Below are 18,545 nucleotides of genomic sequence, written 5' to 3'. Positions count from 1 at the left end.
CCAGATCAGCTGATCTGTAAGCGGCCGCGGGTCCAGCCCCGGGTCCTGCGCCACTTTGCTCAGCGTCTCCCTGGTCTGCAGACCAGGGAGACGCTGAGCAAAGCCGCGGAGGACCCGGGCCGGACCGCGGCGCTGATCTGGAAGCGCCGCGGTCTGGCCCGGGTCCTCCGCGGCTTTGCTCCGCGTCTCCCTGGTCTGCTGGGGGGGGACGCAGCTAGTGCCCCCCCCAGCAGACCAGGGAGATGTGGAGCAAAGCCTGGGGCCTGTGGTAGAGCAGGTGGGGCGCTGCTGGTTGGTCCTGCAGCACTGCTCCTTGGCGCTACTGGACCAACCCGGCAGCACCCCAGCTGCTCAGCCCCAGGAGTCCTGATTCAGCCGCTGCTGATCAGTTTCAGCAGTGGCTGAATCAGGACGCCTGGGGCAGAGCAGCTAGGGTGCTGCTGGGTTGGTCCAGTAGCGCCGAGGATCGGCCGCGCTACTGGACCAACCCAGCAGCACCCGAGCTGCTCTACCCCAGGCGTCCCCAAGTTAGCCGCTGCTGAAACTGACCGGCGGCTGACTACAGGAAGCCCGAGGCAGAGTTGCTCTGCCCCAGGCTTCCTGGAATCAGCTGCTGATCAGTTTCAGCAGCAGCTGACTTGGGGACGCCTGGGTTTCTTAAGTTGAATCTGTATGTAAGTCAGAACTGGTGTCCAGATTCAGCGGCTCAATCTGGATGCCAGTTCCGACTTACATACAGATTCAACTTAAGAACAAACCTACAGTCCCTATCTTGTACGTAACCCGGGGACTGCCTGTATTATCCTCCCATGCTCTGATTGCCCATCCCCTTGCTAGAGGGACTGATCCTTCCAGACCCTGGCCCCTTGCTTCAAGAACCAGTCCTCTCTATGTCCCAATGTGTCCAGCCCCTTCCTTGTAGCAAGTCCCAGGAAAAGAGGGTGTAAATGGGGGGGGGGGGTGAAAAGAGAGTGATGGCGGGATGGGGGAAAGGAGCAAGTGGGGGGCAAAGCAAAGGTGTTCAGTTTTCAGCAATTAGAAAGTTGACAAGCCTACTGATGCTTAACAATTTATTCCACTTTGTATTTAACACAGACACTGCTTACCTTCCCCAGACCTGAGGAAGAGCTCTGTGCAGCTTTCAAGCTTTCCCCTTCCAACAACAGAAGTCAGTCCAATAAAAGGTAGGAGTTCTGTGTCTCGCATATCCTTGGAACTCATCCAAATACAACAATACTGCATCCACCCACTCAATTAGCCTCACTAGCACTGGCACTACAATTGACAGGTACTTCCTTCTTTTTCTGTTATAAATTCTGGGTTCCCTCCGCCTTTCCCCTCCCCCCCACTCCAGCTCATCTGAAGAAGTAGGTTTTGCCCACGAAAGCTCATGATTCTATGTATATTTTTGTTAGTCTCTAAGATGCCACAGGACTTCTCGTTGTTGTATAACCATGTGGTCATTTCCATGGTTAAAAACAAATGACATTAAAATTGTTTCATTATGAGATCAAAGCTAAGTTATAATAATTTAGCAGCTAGAATATTAGAAAATGACAGTGATATCTGATATCCCCAGTTCATACACTTAAGTAATGCAAGTCCTGAATCAGTGATGGACAACCGAAAATACGAAGTGGGCTGCATGAGTGGCCCTCCTTCATATTAGCAGCCTGTGGCCCACTGGGTTCCACCTGCAGCCCCTGTCTGGTCCCCTCCTTCTTGCACACTGGGGCACCAGAGTCCCGCACTTACCTGTTTTTCCTCCTTCCACCCCCCACCACTTTCAGAGTGAACAGCTGTTCGAGGCACTCCCAGCGCTGGGAGGGAAGAGGATGAGTGGGAGCAGAGTGCAAATCAGGTGATCTGCATGCTCCAAAAGTGCTGGGAGGGAGGGGGAGGAGTAGGAAGTGAAGGCTGCAGTGCTCCAATGTGAGAGCCACATGGGAGAAAGAGCAGATAGAGGGTCCACAGGCTGCAGGTTGCCCATGACTGGGCCCACATTTCTGTAGGAGTTACAAGATCAAGTAGATTATAGGTGTGTATTTCTTTGTTTTGTACTTTTGTATATGTAGTATAAATTCATACTAATGACTGGAAGCCTTGTAAATTACTGTATGTGCTGACTCATCCATTGGAAAGTTTACTGTAAGAGCACACTGGGTTAAATCAACAGGGCTGTTGGCAAACACACAAAAAGATAAAAACGACTTTATGTAAGACCCTACCCACAACAAACACTTGAGGGTTGTTACAGGATAATGAAAGAACAATTGACCCTAAGGCAGGGGTTCTTAACCTTTTTACCTTCACACCTCCCCCTGAAAGTGAACTTCATGTTCACACCCCCCTGGGAGCCATTTTGTGCACAGTCTAGGCCCCCCCCCCACCTGACAGGAAGCTAAGGGGCATGGCTAGGACTATAAGAACTCTGCCAGGGAGCTCAGTCAGGGCCCAGCCTCTGAGGGAGACAGAGGCCTACCTAGTGCTCCTGGCTGATGAGGCTGAGACCTGGATCAGGCCTCTCACAGCTGCCTTCCCTCAGGCCAGCGAAGGCTTCCCTGGGATAAATTTTCTGTGAGGCACCTCAACCCTCCCCTGTATCCCCTTCACACCTCCCCTGGGAAGGTGCACCTCATGGGTTAAAACCCCCTACCCTCAGGCTGTGTCTACACTCGCGGCTTCTTGTGCAAGTACAGCCGTTCTTGCGCAAGAATCTGCAGAGCATCCACACTGCCCGCCCACTCTTGCGCAAGGAAATTTACAGTATGGCGTGGTAAGAGAGGGCTCCTTGCACAAGAGCTATGCTCTTTTTTGACAGGTGTAAGTCCTCTTGCGCAAGAGCTCTTGCGTGAGAGTGCAGTGTGGATGCTCAGCAGGGATTTCTTGCGCAAGAGCTATGCTCTCTTTTGACAGGTGTAAGCCCTCTTGCGCAAGAGCTCTTGTGTGAGAGTGCAGTGTGGATGCTCAGCAGGGATTTCTTGCGCAGGAAAGCCGTATGGCTAAAATGGCCACCAGAGCTTTCTTGCGCAAGAAAGCGTCCACACTGCCATGGGCGCTCTTGCGCAAAAGTACAGCTCGCAAATGGCAGTGTGGACGTTTTCTTGCGCAAGAGTTCTTGCGCAAGAAGCCGTGAGTGTAGACATAGCCTAAGGGAATAGGCTCAACTTCACAATGAATCTACCAATACGGCTTTGGACTAACATAGCCAAAAAGTCTGCAAATTGAGAGAAGAAAGAATTCTGCTTAGTTTTCAAAAGGCACACTCATGCAGGCATAAATACAGTTAAGGGAAACAAAGACCTAGGGCATGTCTATATAACAGGGCTAAAGGCCAAAATAAGCCAGGTAACTTGAGCTCTGTCAATTGCACAGCTTAAGTTGAAATAATTATTTTGGCTTTTGACACTGTCTACATAGCAGCAAGTCGGAAAGAGAGCACTCCTCTTCCAACTTCCCTTACTCCTCATAAAATGAAGGTTACAGAAGTTGGAGTAAGAAGTCCTCCAGCTTGACATTATTTTGACATTGTCAAAATAATGGCTTGCTGTGTAGATGTGGACTATGTTATTTTCAAATAACAGTTATTGTGAAATAACACTGCTCTGCAGAGAGCAAGAGCTCAGAGGTTAGGAGTGAGCGGGAAAGCAAGGCCAGCTTAGGGCATCTATGAGGATGGCAGACCTTTTGTTGTTTTAAAATTTCTTAAAATGTATTCCTATTGCTAGTATTAAACAATACTTTGGTTTAAAACACGTAGTAGATGAAGGGAGAGGATGATGGATGAGGGTAGATGGGTGGTGGATGAGGGGTATACAGCAATGGATATTATGTTAAAATGTGTTTTTATTTAGGTGAACATATAACCATTGAGAAATTCAGTGGTTACATGTTTATAGTGGGTGGGGAGGCGGCTCTCCAGGAAAGCTCCCACCTGCCCTCCTTTGCCACCCCCATATTGCTGCCTCTGATACAAAGGAGGGGGGGCACTGTGTATAACCATGAAGATTAACCAAGGAGCCCAGGCTCATCAGTCAACTGTGTAGGCACTTACACTTTCACATCCCTAGTGGATATAGGATGGATGTAGGTAGGGCTGGGTAGACAGGCTGTGTGCAGGACAAGGTGCTGTGGGGGGTAGACAGGTGAGGAATGGGGAAAAGGGCTTTTGGAGCTAGAGGAGTGGTGGATGGTGAGGGGGGACTGCGTGGGCTACAGAGAGTGCGCGGGGCAGGGGAATAAATGGGTGGCAGGTGTGGCTGGACAGTGGATGCGGTGAGCGGCCGTGGGGAGGTAGGCTCCATGCAGGGGCGGTGGATGGGGCACGAGGCCTGGGCGGGGGGGGTACACGGGGCAAGAGGCTGCGGGGCGCCGGGCCGATGGGGTCGGGGCGCGGCGTCATTTTTCTCGTTCGCTCATTTCGAAACTTTCCTGCGCGGAGCATCCTCCCAGGTCCCCGCTCCCGGCAGCGCCTCCCTCCGGCGGCGGCGGGTCCCGGGCATCCCCTGCCCGCACGCGGCTCCTACCCCTCCCAGTCCCCGGCTGCCCGCGCCCCCTTACCTGGGCGATGGCGGCGCCGGCAGCCCGCAGCCCCTCGCCATGGCCGGGCCGCTCCCTGCACGCACCACAGCCCGGCGGCAGCCCTGACAGCTCCCGGGCAGACTGAGCGCTGCCCCCACCCACTGCGCAGGCGCGGAGCCCGGCGGGGAGGGGGCGGGCAGCCCCTTGATGATGATGATGATGTGGCCGGTGCTGTGAGTGCGCAGCAGCCGCTGCCTGACCTGCCCCTGGGCTCGGCTCCGGGGGACTGAGCGCGAGGCGCCGCTGCCAACCGACCCCTCGAACTGCGGGGGCGCGCTCGGCTGTTCTCCCCACCAGCCGCCTCCCCTCAGGCGTACGGGCTAAAAGCGGAAGCTGGGGGGGGGGGGGGGCGGTTCCTTGTTCGCAGCCGTACTGAGTGGGGCGTGGGGGGAGAGGTCACTGATGTCCCCAGCCCTAAGGGAGGGGCGGGGGCGGGGGAACGATTGGGCTGTGATACTCCCTATATCTCCCCCCCCCTGGAGTGGGGCAGCTGCGAAACCCCTACATCCCTGCCGCCCCTATAGAGGGGCTGGAGTGGGGGTAGGGGCCGCACAAGAAGAACAACAATCCTTCCCCCCCCCCCCACACACACACGGATCCAAGTGGAAAGACTAGAGGAAGGCCAACGGGGCACTTTAACCGCTCCCACACGCACAGAGGCGGAATGGGGAAAGGGTAGGTTCAGAGTGATGACCATTTCCTTCCCCAGCACCCTGAAGAACAGGCACAGAGAAACGGCAGAGAAAGCCCCCACCCCAATTATTACCTCGGAAAAACCTAATCGTGGTCTAGGTAGATACCCTTTGGGGAAAAAAAGTTTCCATTTAGCGCAGTGCAGCCTGGCCTCCCTACCACACTGAAAGATGCCAAGTCAATCCTGAAAATAATTTAAACCAGCCCAGTGCAGAAGTCACACACAATTACCATCCAATTTGCAATTCAATGCTGTATTTTAAAGAAAATCCCTCTAGAAAACCTCTGGTTTGAATTACCTAGATTCCAGGAAGCATAATTTCAACTCCCAGCAGTTCTGGTTCAATTTTTCAACTGTTCCAAGTAGATAAACAGAGATCCACACTGTTCATTGTGTGCTGGTCTAGTGAATGAGTTCATGAGGTACTGTTTGCTCTGAGGCAACCTAAGCAATGAACTTGCTAAATATTGCTCTACAATTCAGCTTGCCAGTGACAGACTAGTTTCTTCCTGTTCTTACATTTCCAGTACTTGTTTAACATGTGCCAGTTTCTCATTGATTAAGAGTGTGTTTGGGGGGCAGGGGAGTTCTCTGATTTGAGCAGCCACATTATAGATTTGCAATATGTGAAAATCCAAAAAGGGATGAAGAACAGATGAAATACTAAATGTATTACTGGCAGACTCTGAGGATTCTTTTGCTTTCACTTGTAAAAGCTTTATTGGCAACAAAACACAAGACTCAACAATTTTTACTTTTTTCAGAATCTTATACACAAGGAATTGAACACTTTTTTTAGCTTGATTGAAAATAATTTCATTAAGAAGTCAACTGATTTCATTAATTGGTTCAATGCAATAAAAACATATTGTGGTTTTAAAACTCTTCTTTTTAGACTGATTATTGTAATTGTCCTTGCCCAAGTACTCTGTGATATGCCTAGAAAGCTTAAATTAAGGTCCCCATCCTGTAAAGACTTACCCATGAACTTAACTTTACACACTCAGAATAGACCCACTGAAGTCAATGGACTTATGCATATAAAATTAAGTGTGTGCAGGTTCAGAGTCTAACTCAGGGGTGGGCAAAGGGACCTTCACAGGCCAGATCCAGGCCTCTGAATGGGTTGATCCGGCCTTTGACCATCCTGCCACTCCCCTACCCCCAGGCCAATTGAGATCTGGAGACAGGGGAATATGCAAAGCTCCCCTACCCCCAGACCCTTCCCAGCAGCTGGGAGGTGCAGGGAGAGGAGGCAAAGTGCCTCCCAAACTAAGGGAAAAGCCACCCTTCAGCCCCTCTCCTGATGCTTGTTTCCTTCCTTACTCCCTCCTCATTGGCTTGGGGGCAGAGGGAGCACAGAAAGTGTCACACTGCCAGGGGGGGCATGGTACCTAGAGAGAACTGCCAGCAGTTCAAAACAGCTGGCAGTTCTCAGTAGGCTCCAGGTTCCCCAGGCAGGGCAGGGGGCAAAGCCCAAAAAGGGCTAATCAGGGTCTGTGGGTGGGGGAGCACTTAAAGTCTCCTGGCCCAGTCTCTCTGCCTGAGGTCCCCCTCCCCACTTCCAGGGTGGCCAGTGACCACTTCTGAAATTCGCAAAGTGCTCCCCCCTTCAAAAATTATTGCCCACCCCTGGTCTAACTACACTACATATGTGGATTCTTTGTTAACACAGATAAATAGAGAGGTGAAGATCAACTAATTTCTTTTATGCTGATAAACATAAATATTTTAAATGGACTCATCTTTACATTGTTTGTTAACATTTGTACAACACATTGAAAATACATGCTATTATTTTCTAAAAGCTGATACTCTGTACTTCATAGCAATGGGTGGAAAAACCTGAAGTGGAAAAACTTGTTTTTAAAAAAATCTATCATGAATTTAGTGATGGTGAAATCTGACAGGTTGACCACTCTGAAACCTGTTTTTTCCCCTCTCTAATGAATAGAACATATACTGCATGCACAAAGCATCTGCAGCAAGTTGGAGCTAAATAGCGTAAGCATGTATATAAAAGTTTAAAGATAAGTATGTTGGTATGTGTTTCACAAAATCAGGGCCAAAATCTTTTTCATTAAAATAGTTAATGTTGACATTCATGTCATCATGATCATTAGTTTTCAGAATGAAGATGCTGCTGAGATAAATGGGACAATATGTAGCTTTGAGATATTGGCTGCGTCTAGATTGGCATGATTTTCTGGAAATGCTTTTCCTTTTTCTGTTAAAAGCATTTTCGGAACAGAGCGTCTAAATTGGCACGGACGCTTTTCCGCAAAAAAGCCCCGATTGCCATTTTCGCGATCGGGGCTTTTTTTTGTGGAAAACAAATCTGAGCTGTCTACACTGGCCCTTTTGCGCAAAAGTTTTGCGCAAAAGGGACTTTTGCCTGAACGAGAGCAGCATAGTATTTCCGCAAGAAGCACTGATTTCTTACAGTAGGAAGTCAGTGCTTTTGCGGAAATTCAAGCGGCCAGTGTAGACAGCTGGCAAGTTTTTCCAGGAAAGCAGCTGATTTTCTGGAAAAACTGGCCAGTCTAGACACAACCCTAATGTTTAGGCCATTTGCAAAATTCATGCTATCAAAAGTTATTTTCAGAGTCCATGATATATATATTTATTTGTGTGTATATTTGTAAATGAAAGTTGAGATTTTGGAGCACAATTGTATAAAAAAGAATAAATTCTATATCAAATTCAGTGGCTAGAGAACTGTGGAATGCACAGAGGGCATAAAGAGTGGTAGCAGCAGCGTAAGCTTCCCCTGCTTTGGTCAGTGATTGATAGAGAGAGAGAGAGAGATCTGAGCATGCATCCACTAGAAATTGAACAGAAAACCACGTTGCACAGAAACTATTATACAGCATTTAAAGGGTTATTTTGTTGTGACTGGACTGGAATCAATGATCTAGAAGTGAAATATCAACATCCCAATGCTGCCAATCCAAACTATCCAATCTCTCCTTACAGTTTTCACAGTCTAAGTTGTAATAGTTAGGTAGCAATTAAAAAATGCAGAGCAAATCCTGTATAACATGTTGGTCATAGTAAATTAAAACTGGCAAATGCATGAGTTACTTTTCAAAAAGATAATTTAGCTCCCCCGGGGACCAAACTTTTCATGCACATACTAGATATTGACAATTAACATGGGAAAGATTTCAAAAAATAATAGCCGGTCACCTAGCTGCTAGGCTTTCAAGTAGTTATTTACTTGCACAGTTTAATACTATAATTCTTTTTAAAATGACGGGTTTTTTTAATGACAAAGCATCACAGAAATGCCCAAAGTGTTTTGTTTTTGCTTTTTGTTGCTTTTTTACTTCTCTTTCCTCATATTTTAACTACTGATTTACATGAGCTTAGAAGGCTATATGCTACTTTCATTTTGTGTACAGCTCTGACATTGATGTGAACACCACCTGCAGAACAAGGGGTATACACCCCAACTAATGAAACTGTGATGGTCCTAGTCTATCTTTTATTCTTTTCCCTAAAATACCATTTTGTTTTAATTTGCTTAATTTTGGTGTTATATTAAAATATATGATTTCCAAGTTTCCTCCACTTTTGATCTGCACAATGAGATCATTTGATTTGCCTCTATTCTTTCCTGAAATTTTGGTAGAAACTTTGGATTTGGAGTGGTAAAATATTTGTGTTCCCCACTGAGCTAAGGAAATATACATACTGTAATCTATCTTTATATATTATTGTGTAAAAAAACATGCGTTTATTATTGCAGTACTTCCTAGAGGTACAAATTAGCTGATTGATATACCTAATTTGTATTTCAATTTGTATTTGTATTTCCCCAGCAGGGCATTTTGTACTACAGTACACCACTTTAAAACCACTCACTCAGAATACCAGAAGACTAATAAAAATTAAAACCCGTTTTTTTTTCTGTATACTTAATTATATTTGGATTACCAGTCATGTGTCTTTGAAATATTCACATTGAATTAGTGACTGATCCGTTTAAAACTCTATATTAGAATAATTCATCTAAAATTGGTCTAAAATTACAAGAGTTGTACACTATAATTAATTTTCAGATTCACATTAAAGAACTCCGGGGCTGTGCATTATGGAAATATGAGACCTCCTAGCTGCTGCTGCTTGGGGAGGCAAGCTCCCCAAAGGTTATACTCCACCCTGTGCTGCATGTCCCCGCCCCCACCCCCACTCCCACCCCCACTCAACCCAGGCCCAGACCTCTCCCCACTGTGTCCCTCTTCTCTTCCCTCCCACTCCCTGTCAAATCCCTGAACCCAAATGTAGCCAATGATATTTAAAAAAAAACCAAAACTCTTCAACAATTTCTTTGTAAAGAAAATGGGGCATGTTTTCCCCTGAATGCCAAATAGTGAAGACTGGACACACAGATGGTACCTCATTAAAAGCAATACATTTAAGGTACCTAATTAAAAAGAATAAATTTGGAACTAAAAAATGTCAGTCACTGTTTTTATACACACACACACACGCCCCCCTAATTAAAAGCAATACTGCAAAATCTTGTTGTAAGAGAAAGTCAGTTTCCCAGGAAGCATATACTTATATAAGTGTATCCTCACAAATCTAGCATTTTGGATTGAATTCACCAAAACATAGTCCAACATAGAAATGCTCTGGCTGATGTTGTTTGACATGCCACCCACCATTTATTCCACTTCTCTATCCCCATGACCCTGAACCATTACCTCTTGCCACTGTGACCTCTGCGAGCAGTGTTGACGTGTGGGGAGGCATGAAGGACCATGTGCCCCCTACACTGTGGCAAGGGGCCAACAGGCAGAGCCCTGGGGAGCCTGGCACAGCAGCAGGGGTCACCTCCTCACACTCATCAGGGGTGGGTGAAAGTAAAGCGACCTGGCCCCCAGCCAGCTCTGCTTCCCACCACCAGTGAGTGCGGCCTGTGTGCCCAGGGCTGTGTGCTGATGGCCCCACAGCAATTTCTCAAAGTGGCTCCTGAGACACTTGGCTCCATTTTTCCGTGCCACGCCTGGCTGCTGCAGCGGCTGAGCCTATGGGCGGGCAATGAAACCCTTAGCTGGCAGCAGCAAATCTGCGGCTTCGATGCTGAAGCCGAGGCTCTGGCCCTTTTCTCGTGACCGCAATTTTAAAGCCCGGCTCCCCTTGCGCCGCAGACAACGCCGAGCCCGGCGGGGCCCCGCCCCGAGCAGCGCTGGCTCCTCCGGGCCCCGGGCGGCGCTGTAGCCAGCCGGAGGCAGCGCTGTGGCTAGAGCGGAGCCCCGTTGGCATCCGGCTCCTCGTCTCCCCCTCCCCGCCGCACATGGAAGCGAGCGGCGCACGTGGGTCCCGATGGCGCGGAAGGAAGATGCCGCCGCCTCCAGGGAGCTGCTGTCCGTGGGGAGCGGAGGAGGTAGCTGGGCACTGGCAGGCGGGGAGCAGGGGACAGAGCGGCGGTGGGGAGGAGCTTTGGTCGCGCGCGTTATCCCTGCTGCAGGCCGCCGCACGCGCTCCCTGTGTGGCGGGCGGGGGGCAGCGTGTAGCGCCGGGCGCGGCAGGTGTTGCGCAAGTTGCGGCACCGCCCGGATAGTTCCCGTGTGCGGGGGGGGGGTTGAGGGCCCCGCTTGCTTGACACCGGCAGGGCCTGGTCGCCCCCGCCAAGAAGCGCCGGGCTGGCTGCGAGGTGAAGGCCGCGAAGCCGCCGGGCCCAGAGCTGACTGGAAGCGCGGGAGGCGTTTTGGCGAACAGTACATTTCCTGTCGCACGCGCCGGAGCGAATGCGGCGAATCGTTTCGGCCGGTGGGGAAAACCCACAAACCGACCCGGGGAAAAAACCGTTGGGCCGTGTGAAAACGGTTCGGAGTCCATATGTGAAGTCCATAAGAATGGCCGTACTGGGTCAGACCAAAGGTCCAGCTAGCCCAGCAGCCTGTCTGCCCACAGTGGCCAGTGCCAGGTGCCCCGGAGGGGTTGGACCAAAGACATTGATCAAGTGATTTGTCTCCTCCCATCCCTCTCCAGCCTCTGACAAACAGAGGCCAAGGACACCATTTTATCCCCTGGCTAATAGCCTTTTATGGACCTAACCTCCATGAAATTATCTAGCTTCTCTTTAAACTCTGTTATAGTCCTAGCCTTCACAGCCTCCTCTGGCAAGGAGTTCCACAGGTTGACTATGCGCTGTCCACTCAAAAATGTTCTGGTTTTCGCCTTAGAAAGAAGCTTTTTTTGGGGGGGGGGGGCAGAATTTTGGTTTGACACTTTAAGTATTCAGAATGATGATTTTTTGTTATGCAAAGTTGGTGACTCTCGCAGATCTAATCCTGATCCTCTGTAACTAATGAAAACTCAGCCCATGGCACTGCGTATAGTGCTTATATATTATTTTCATGAAAAGGCTTTTTTCTACAGATGTTCAGGAGAACAAGTTAACAATTCTTAGTACTGGTGACATAATGCTAAGTAAATAATAAGCAAAAACACTAAGTACAGGCAGTCCCCGGGTTACGTACAAGATAGGGACTATAGGTTTGTTCTTAAGTTGAATCTGTATGTAAGTCGGAACTGGCGTCCAGATTCAGCCGCTGCTCAAACTGACCACCAGTTCTGACTTACATACAGAATCAACTTAAGAACCCCAAGCGTTCCCCAAGTCAGCTGCTGCTGAAACTGATCAGCAGCTGATTCCAGGAAGCCCGGGGCAGAGCAACTCTGCCTCGGGCTTCCTGTAGTCAGTGCTGGTCAGTTTCAGCAGTGGCTAAATCAGGACGCCTGGGGCAGAGCAGCTGGGGTGCTGCTGGGTTGCTCCAGTAGCGCTGCTCCTCGGCACTACTGGACCAACCTAGCAGCACCCCATCTGCTCTGCCCCAGGAGTCCTGATTCAGCCGCTGCTGAAACTGACCAGCAGTGGCTGAATCAGGACCAGAGCAGCTGGGGTGCTGCTGGGTTGGACCAGTAGCGCGCAGAGCGGCGCTGCGGGACCAACCGGCAGCACCCCAGCTGCTCTGCCACAGGCGTCCGGAGAAAAGCCTAGTCTGCTGGGGGGGGGGGGGGGGGCGTACTAGCTGCGCTCCCCCCACCCCAGCAGACCAGGAAGACACGGGCGGCGGACCGAGACGCACCGCGGTCCCGCCGCCTGGGTCCTCCGTGGCTTTGCTTCCAGTCTCCCTGCTGCCGCTGCCCGAGCCCCCTCCCCCGCCCCCTGTGGCTTTGCAAAGCCGCGGGGAAGCTGGCAGCGGGGCAGTCCAGGGGCGCCTGGGCTGCCTCTGCCCGAGCCCCCCCGCGGCTTTGCAAAGCCGGTAGCGGGGCAGTCCAGGGGCGCCTGGGCCCCCTCCCCTGCCCCCCGCGGCTTTGCAAAGCCGCGGGGGGGCTCGGGCAGAGGCAGCCCAGGCGCCCCTGGATTGCCCCGCTGCCAGCTTCCCCGCGGCTTTGCAAAGCCACAGGGGGCGGGGGAGGGGGCTCGGGCAGCGGGCCAGCCTGCTGCCTGAGCCCCTCCGGGGCTTTGCTCTGCGTCTTCCTGGTCTACAGACCAGGGAGACGCAGAGAAAGCCCCAGAGTACACGGGCGGCAGGACCGCGAGGTCCCGCAGTCCGTGTACCCTGGGGCAGCCCCGTTCGTAACTGCGGATCCGACGTAAGTCAGATCCGCGTAAGTCGGGGACTGCCTGTATGTACTATTATGTCAGACCTTTAAAGAACGGAAAAGGAAATGAAAGTTTTCCTAGAAAGGAAATGAAAGTTTTCAAACTTCTGATAGGATAAAAAATAATCCTAAAACACACTTCATAAAATCACATTTCAATTAATGTTAGGGATGTGAGTTTAGGCGGGTGTTGCTAACTGGTTAACTGTCAGCTTGGCGGAGCTGGAGTAGTCCTTTCCCCTGATTTAAGTAGAGGGCTGTTCCAGCTGGCTGGGTCCCCTATGCACAGGGGTACTCCAATTCAGCCAGAGCATCTCCCTGCCTGCAGCACCATGGACCCAGCCAGAGCAGTATTGTAGTGGGAGTGGGAAGGCCTGCTCTATCTGGCCGGGCCGTGGCATGGTGGGCCTGACACGGCCCCCATCTGCAGCGCAGTGAGCCTGACCGGACAAAAGTGGCCCTTAACCCATGTGGGGGGCTGCTCCAGTCTGGCCAGACCGCCAGTTAACCTTTACCAGTAAGCCCTGTAAGGCCACTCTAGCCCTGGTTATGTGGTTAACCGGTTAACTGTGATTTTACATCCTTAATTAGTGATATTATTTCCTTGTAATTGATCATCACATTTGCTGTATTAAGAGTTGACTTGTTAAACTGTCAAATCTTAAGAAATGAGAAACTAATGAAAACTTTCTTTACATTGTGTCTTCTGGTGCAAATTTTGGGTGCTCATCGTATATAGTAAAATATTGGTAAATAGTGAAATAAGTGATGTAATGTTTCTTTGTAGGTATTCGTGACACACTGTTGATTAATTCAAAACTTGCCAGCAAAAAGGTCACAAGTTTAGAGACAGTTAGGATACCAAGGAGTAACAGTAAGTGCATCTTTTTCATTAACATTTGGTGTTTTAGGGTCTAATAGTACCGTGATTTAGAACTCTGACTGGTATACAGACATTAGCTCTCTGATGAGGGCTTGCAAGAGATTGAACCTTTGGTATCACATTTCAAAGTAGTGTAGAATAGACTTGTAATATTGAAACTACTTTTTCTAATGTCATTTTTAAAGAATACTGTCAAAATCATTAAACCATTTATCTATTCTGTGAGCTCACTGAATAGCTTCCGAGAATGTATTTTTCCACAGATGATCCATGTGCTTTGTCTCCTAATCCAGGGGTGGGGAAACTTTTTTTTGGATTGTGGGCCACTGACCCACAGAAAAATCAGTGGAGGGCCGCACACACAAAACCCTCACTGATGTGGCACCTGACTGAGGAGAAAGACACTCCCTCAATTCCACTTGCACACCAGAGCCTGGTGGGACCCAGCCTACTAGATTTTGTATGCTCTGGCACAGTGGTGGAGTAGCGGGGGGCTGTGAGCCTCAGGAGCTGAAATCAGGCAAGCTGGGGACTGCATCCAGCCCCCGGGCCTGAGGTTCCCCACCGCTGCCCTATCAAAAACACAGACTTAACTGGCATTGTTGTCTGACTGTGGTATAAACTGACATCTTTTCACAGAAGACACATTTTTAGAGATCTGCCTTGGATTGCATTTCCTTAGTGTGCAAAAGTCTTTTATTTCTCTCATAATAATTCTAATTGTGATATTTAAAACGAATTTGCTAGAGTAAACTATTGGATACTAGTATATCTTTACAAATAATTCCTTTTTAATCTTCTGAATTATTTTAGACTTGTAATTAAGGTGCTAAAGGGAGTAATAAAGAGTTCATTCTTTGACAGAACTCTTTTGGGGAGAGTTGGTATAGCATAAAGTTGTTTGTAAGGAACTTCACAGGAGTTAAATCCAAATAATGCAGCCTTACTACACAGAGAAATGTAGTTTCAGTGAAAAATGAAAGCTAGAAGCTAGATCATCTCTTCTAATGCAAAGAAGGGTGAAAACTATTTGAAGAAAATGTGGAAATATAATAAATTAATCTGTGAGTGAAAGGGTTGCCTCATCCCCCATGGAGGGGACAAGGCCATGAAATAGCAAAGGTGTCCTAATATTAGTGGGATATCCCATGGAGCTTGGAGACATCCCTGCAAAAGGAAAGCTCCTCTATGCTGTAACCTACACAGCATATCCAACTAGGCTGCCATCTTCTCGGCAGCATAACACACTTGGTAGAAAGCTGCTTCTGAGGTTGCTTTCTTATATCAGCAGCACAGCTTTCTTGGCAATTGTGCTATCACTGACCCTCCCATCTTCTCTTGGACCTCCCCCCTTCTGCTCCAAGAGGGGAACTAATATTAACCTGGAACAGTCCTGAGTTTTTCATTGTTGGTGTCCGTTTAAAACAATGTAACGGAAGTGTCTGTTTTGTACTTGCCGTATTTTAGTTATTTCAAAAAGATCAAATAAAAGCCATGCCATGACTCCTTAGTGAACCATATGGACTGATGCACCAGATCCATGATGAAAGTTGAGCAGTCTGATCAGTAAAGTGCAACTTTTTCCCCCAAATGAACAGTTTAAATATTGTAGACAACTTGACCATTCAGAATAGTTACATTCTGTGTTAATGAGATATTCATGCCTTTGTACTGCAAAATCTAAATATGCATATATTTGATAATCTCACTATTTCTACCTTAGTTTTGGACAGAGTTCAGAGTTTTTTACCACAGATGGCCCTTGCAAACAGTGAGCTAAGAAGAGAAATGGCAACAGCACCTGCTCATCAATTTGATATTGAAAATCTAGACAACTGCCTTGAAAATATTATAGAGATGGTAAATGTATTTCTAGTATTCCTTTTGTACATTTATTGCTCTGGTATAAAATTCTTGACTCCAGTCTTTGAATGGATTTATTTGAAAAGTAAAGCTCTTAATTTCTTTTACATTCCTTTATAATTTTGATCTGAAACGATCCGTAAATTTAAAGCCAAGTATTCTACTTGCTTGTCCTGACATAGTAATTTTGTCCACCACTGAAACTTGAAGGTAAATTGCAGAAGGTAAAGTAGTTTAAGCCCAGAATATGAGCTGCCTCAAGTTCTAATTCTGGTAATGAGTGTAACTTTTGTGATGGCAAATAGTAATTTAAATTAATTTAAAGCAAAAATATTTTAATAAATAATTGATTGTACAGTAAAAATAATCTGTGTTCAAGGGCCACTTTAAAGTATATTAAGGCCAAAAATCTAGATATTAGGTATGCTAAGTAAAACAAAACTTTGTATTTATTTAAAAATTCCACTCCAGTATTTTAAAAGAAATACTCCAGCAGTATGCTCAAGTCTGAGAACCCCAAAGAAAAACTGATTATATGCAAAAAAACCCACAAAAATAGCTTAGTAAAATTGCACTTAGTAAAATGTCTTCCTATTTCTATTACTGTAATCTTCAGTTATCTGTATCTTTCTGTATAATGTTTTAATATCAACAAATAGAAAATCCAAGTCAGCGCTTCTTGCAAGTAATTCAATAAATTAACAATTAAGTGTTTTTATGACTGATCTCACTATGCTGGTTGTATATTTTTGTTTTTTTCTTGGCATGGGCTGGGGACTGGATCTCAGACAACACTTTTGGTCAGGTGCAAATGTTTTGTACTTGTCATTGTATACAGCTTCACGTCTTGAAATAACAGGTTATTTTCTTTAGAAAATATTTTGATTGTCTTAAACACTTATTTACAGTAACAGTTGTACCACTGACATTAAACTATTATGTTACCTGAATTACATTAACAATATATACGAGACAACTCCCTGCAAATTGTATTTTCAGATTTGAATTCTTGTCTGAAAACTCAGAAGCTCTAATTTTAGACAAAGTAAATTTATCAATGTACTGTTGTGGTGTTTTGCTTTCCCATTAATTATTTAAAAAGAACTATTACTGTTATTGGGTACTACTGGTACTTGGAATGTATAAACTAATTTTTAATATTTAAACTTTCATGTTGGTTATAGAGATTCCTTAACTCAGATATTTTCAGTCTACCAAAGTACTCATTTTTGTGCATAGCACATAATTGCTGACTTTATGGAAAGAATGTTTGTGGGTATTAAAGTCGTGTGTGTAGTGTTTTGTATTTTCTAGAAAAATCATAAAAACAACATATATATATATACAGCTTTATTTTTAAAGAACTCTTGTTTCTTGCAGAATGTGGCTTTGGTTGAGTTAAGTGGCTCTGACACAGAGGATGAAGAAGAAATAATTTCAGAAGACAGCTCAGAATCTGAAGAGGACAACTGTGCAATTGATGAAGTTACCATAGACACCATCAAGTTTCCTAAACAAAAAGGAGAAAAGGGCAAAATAGAAATTTTGGACAATAAAGTACCTGAGTAGATAGAACTATTTTCAGATTTCAGTTTTTAAATGTATTGTGCATTTTGATTACTTTGAAGGTTTGACCTTTAGAAAACCAGCTAATTTACAAGTATGTGTCACCAGGAAACTGGCTAACTCCTACTGACTTATGTCACTGGGAGTACTGTGTTTTGGAGGATAGAGAGTTTCTTACGGCTGGAAGGAAAGCTCGAGCACTTAGAAATAAGTCCTGATCTATCCCCCAGGCTGTATAGAAATGAGTTACATTAGGTAGTCAGAATGGGGAAGAAACAACAATTTGAGAGGCTACACTGTAAAGCTAAGCAAGAATGTGAAGTTCTTGGCCTGTTGTAAAGTAAAGGCTTACTAGGGTGTGGAGTATGTACTTCTGGAGAGGGAAATAAGTAGACAGGAGGAAGACAAAGCTTGTTTTTTGAGATACTGTACTACTTATATACTTATCTTCACTAGTAAATACTACAGATGAGCAGACTTAGTGCTTCAAGAGTTAAATCTAAGGAAATATGCCTAATTATGCCTTGATAATTTGATAGGTTGCAATTTAGACTATTACTGTATTTAGTCATGTTTTGCTTTTCAGATGTATCTGAATGGCTTTGTATACTATAACTTGTTTCTCAAAGAAACAGTATTTTGTATAATTTAAGGTTATATTACTGTATTTACTCAGCTAGTGACGATTAAGTATTAAATTGCCAGAGCTTGCCAAACCGCGGAGAGCCCCGCTCGCCAGCCGCGCTGTCCGGCGATCTGCGCATGCGCAGATCATTCTGCGCATGCGCAGATCACCCGAACCTGGCTCTTCCAGGTTGCAATCTACTCGCCATGGGCGAGTAGATTGAAATTTGCAGGGCTCGACAAATAATGCGATCGGTCACAGGATTTAAAACATTTTATTCTGCGTTAACTTGGAACATAACTGTTTGGAACATTTGATCAAGGTAATAGTAACATTTTCCATCTTTGTTGAAGATAATTATCCTTTCTCTTTATTAAAAGGAAAAATAAATTGTACTGGTTTCAGTTGCTATTGTGATTCAATTTATGGGTTATTTTAAGTAAATTATTAATCCAAAACAGGTTATTTGACTCATGTTGCTAGTAATCTTTCTGAAAAGCATCACCACTTGATGTAGGCTGTACAAAGACACAGTACAGAGGTAATTAGTTTCTACTTACCAGTCCTGGTGCATTAGAATTAAACAGTTCAGTCAGTTTTAAATCTGCTGGGAAACTGGCCTTTACTGGCCATACATCACTTTAACATTGCTTCCTACTAGAAGGAAATATAGATACGTCAGTTTTACTCATCCTAACTATTTAATGACC

The 18,545-nt window shown here is 46.5% G+C and overlaps 2 protein-coding genes across 5 annotated transcripts in view; one reads left to right on the top strand and one right to left on the bottom strand.

Annotated features, from left to right (window-relative positions):
- SLC41A2 (solute carrier family 41 member 2) overlaps positions 1-10,011 on the bottom strand; it is a 107,649-nt gene extending 97,638 nt beyond the window's left edge. Inside the window, exon 1 of one of the 4 annotated variants that reach the window (XM_075938644.2) lies at positions 9,988-10,011. The gene's annotated coding sequence lies outside the window, so the exon portion shown is untranslated. Of the gene's footprint in view, positions 1-4,560; positions 4,903-5,573; positions 5,731-9,987 lie in introns of those variants that run through there. The other 3 variants (XM_006137993.5, XM_075938652.2, XM_075938628.2) reach the window with 3 other exon arrangements.
- A 448-nt stretch (positions 10,012-10,459) lies between these two features.
- Positions 10,460-18,239, top strand: NOPCHAP1 (NOP protein chaperone 1). Its single transcript, XM_075938706.2, has 4 exons — positions 10,460-10,670; positions 13,686-13,772; positions 15,505-15,641; positions 17,025-18,239. Exons 1-4 carry the CDS (start codon positions 10,610-10,612, stop codon positions 17,211-17,213), a joined length of 474 nt encoding a protein of 157 aa, XP_075794821.2. The 5' UTR covers positions 10,460-10,609; the 3' UTR covers positions 17,214-18,239.
- Positions 18,240-18,545: the final 306 nt, after the last annotated feature.

This window comes from Pelodiscus sinensis, chromosome 1, assembly GCF_052426305.1.
Source record: "Pelodiscus sinensis isolate ZL-2025 chromosome 1, ASM5242630v1, whole genome shotgun sequence".
Lineage (NCBI taxonomy): Eukaryota > Metazoa > Chordata > Testudines > Trionychidae > Pelodiscus > Pelodiscus sinensis.
Note: the sequence above shows the minus strand (reverse complement) of the source record. Positions and strands in the feature narration are given on the sequence as shown.

Excerpts from the sequence above, each read along its gene's own strand:
- NOPCHAP1 (XM_075938706.2), top strand. The coding sequence starts at position 10,610 with ATGGCGCGGAAGGAAGATGCCGCCGCCTCCAGGGAGCTGCTGTCCGTG. Across the intron at positions 10,671-13,685 it reads GTCCGTGGGGAGCGGAGGAG|GTATTCGTGACACACTGTTG; the intron begins GTAGCTGGGCAC and ends GTTTCTTTGTAG. Across the intron at positions 13,773-15,504 it reads TAGGATACCAAGGAGTAACA|TTTTGGACAGAGTTCAGAGT; the intron begins GTAAGTGCATCT and ends TTTCTACCTTAG.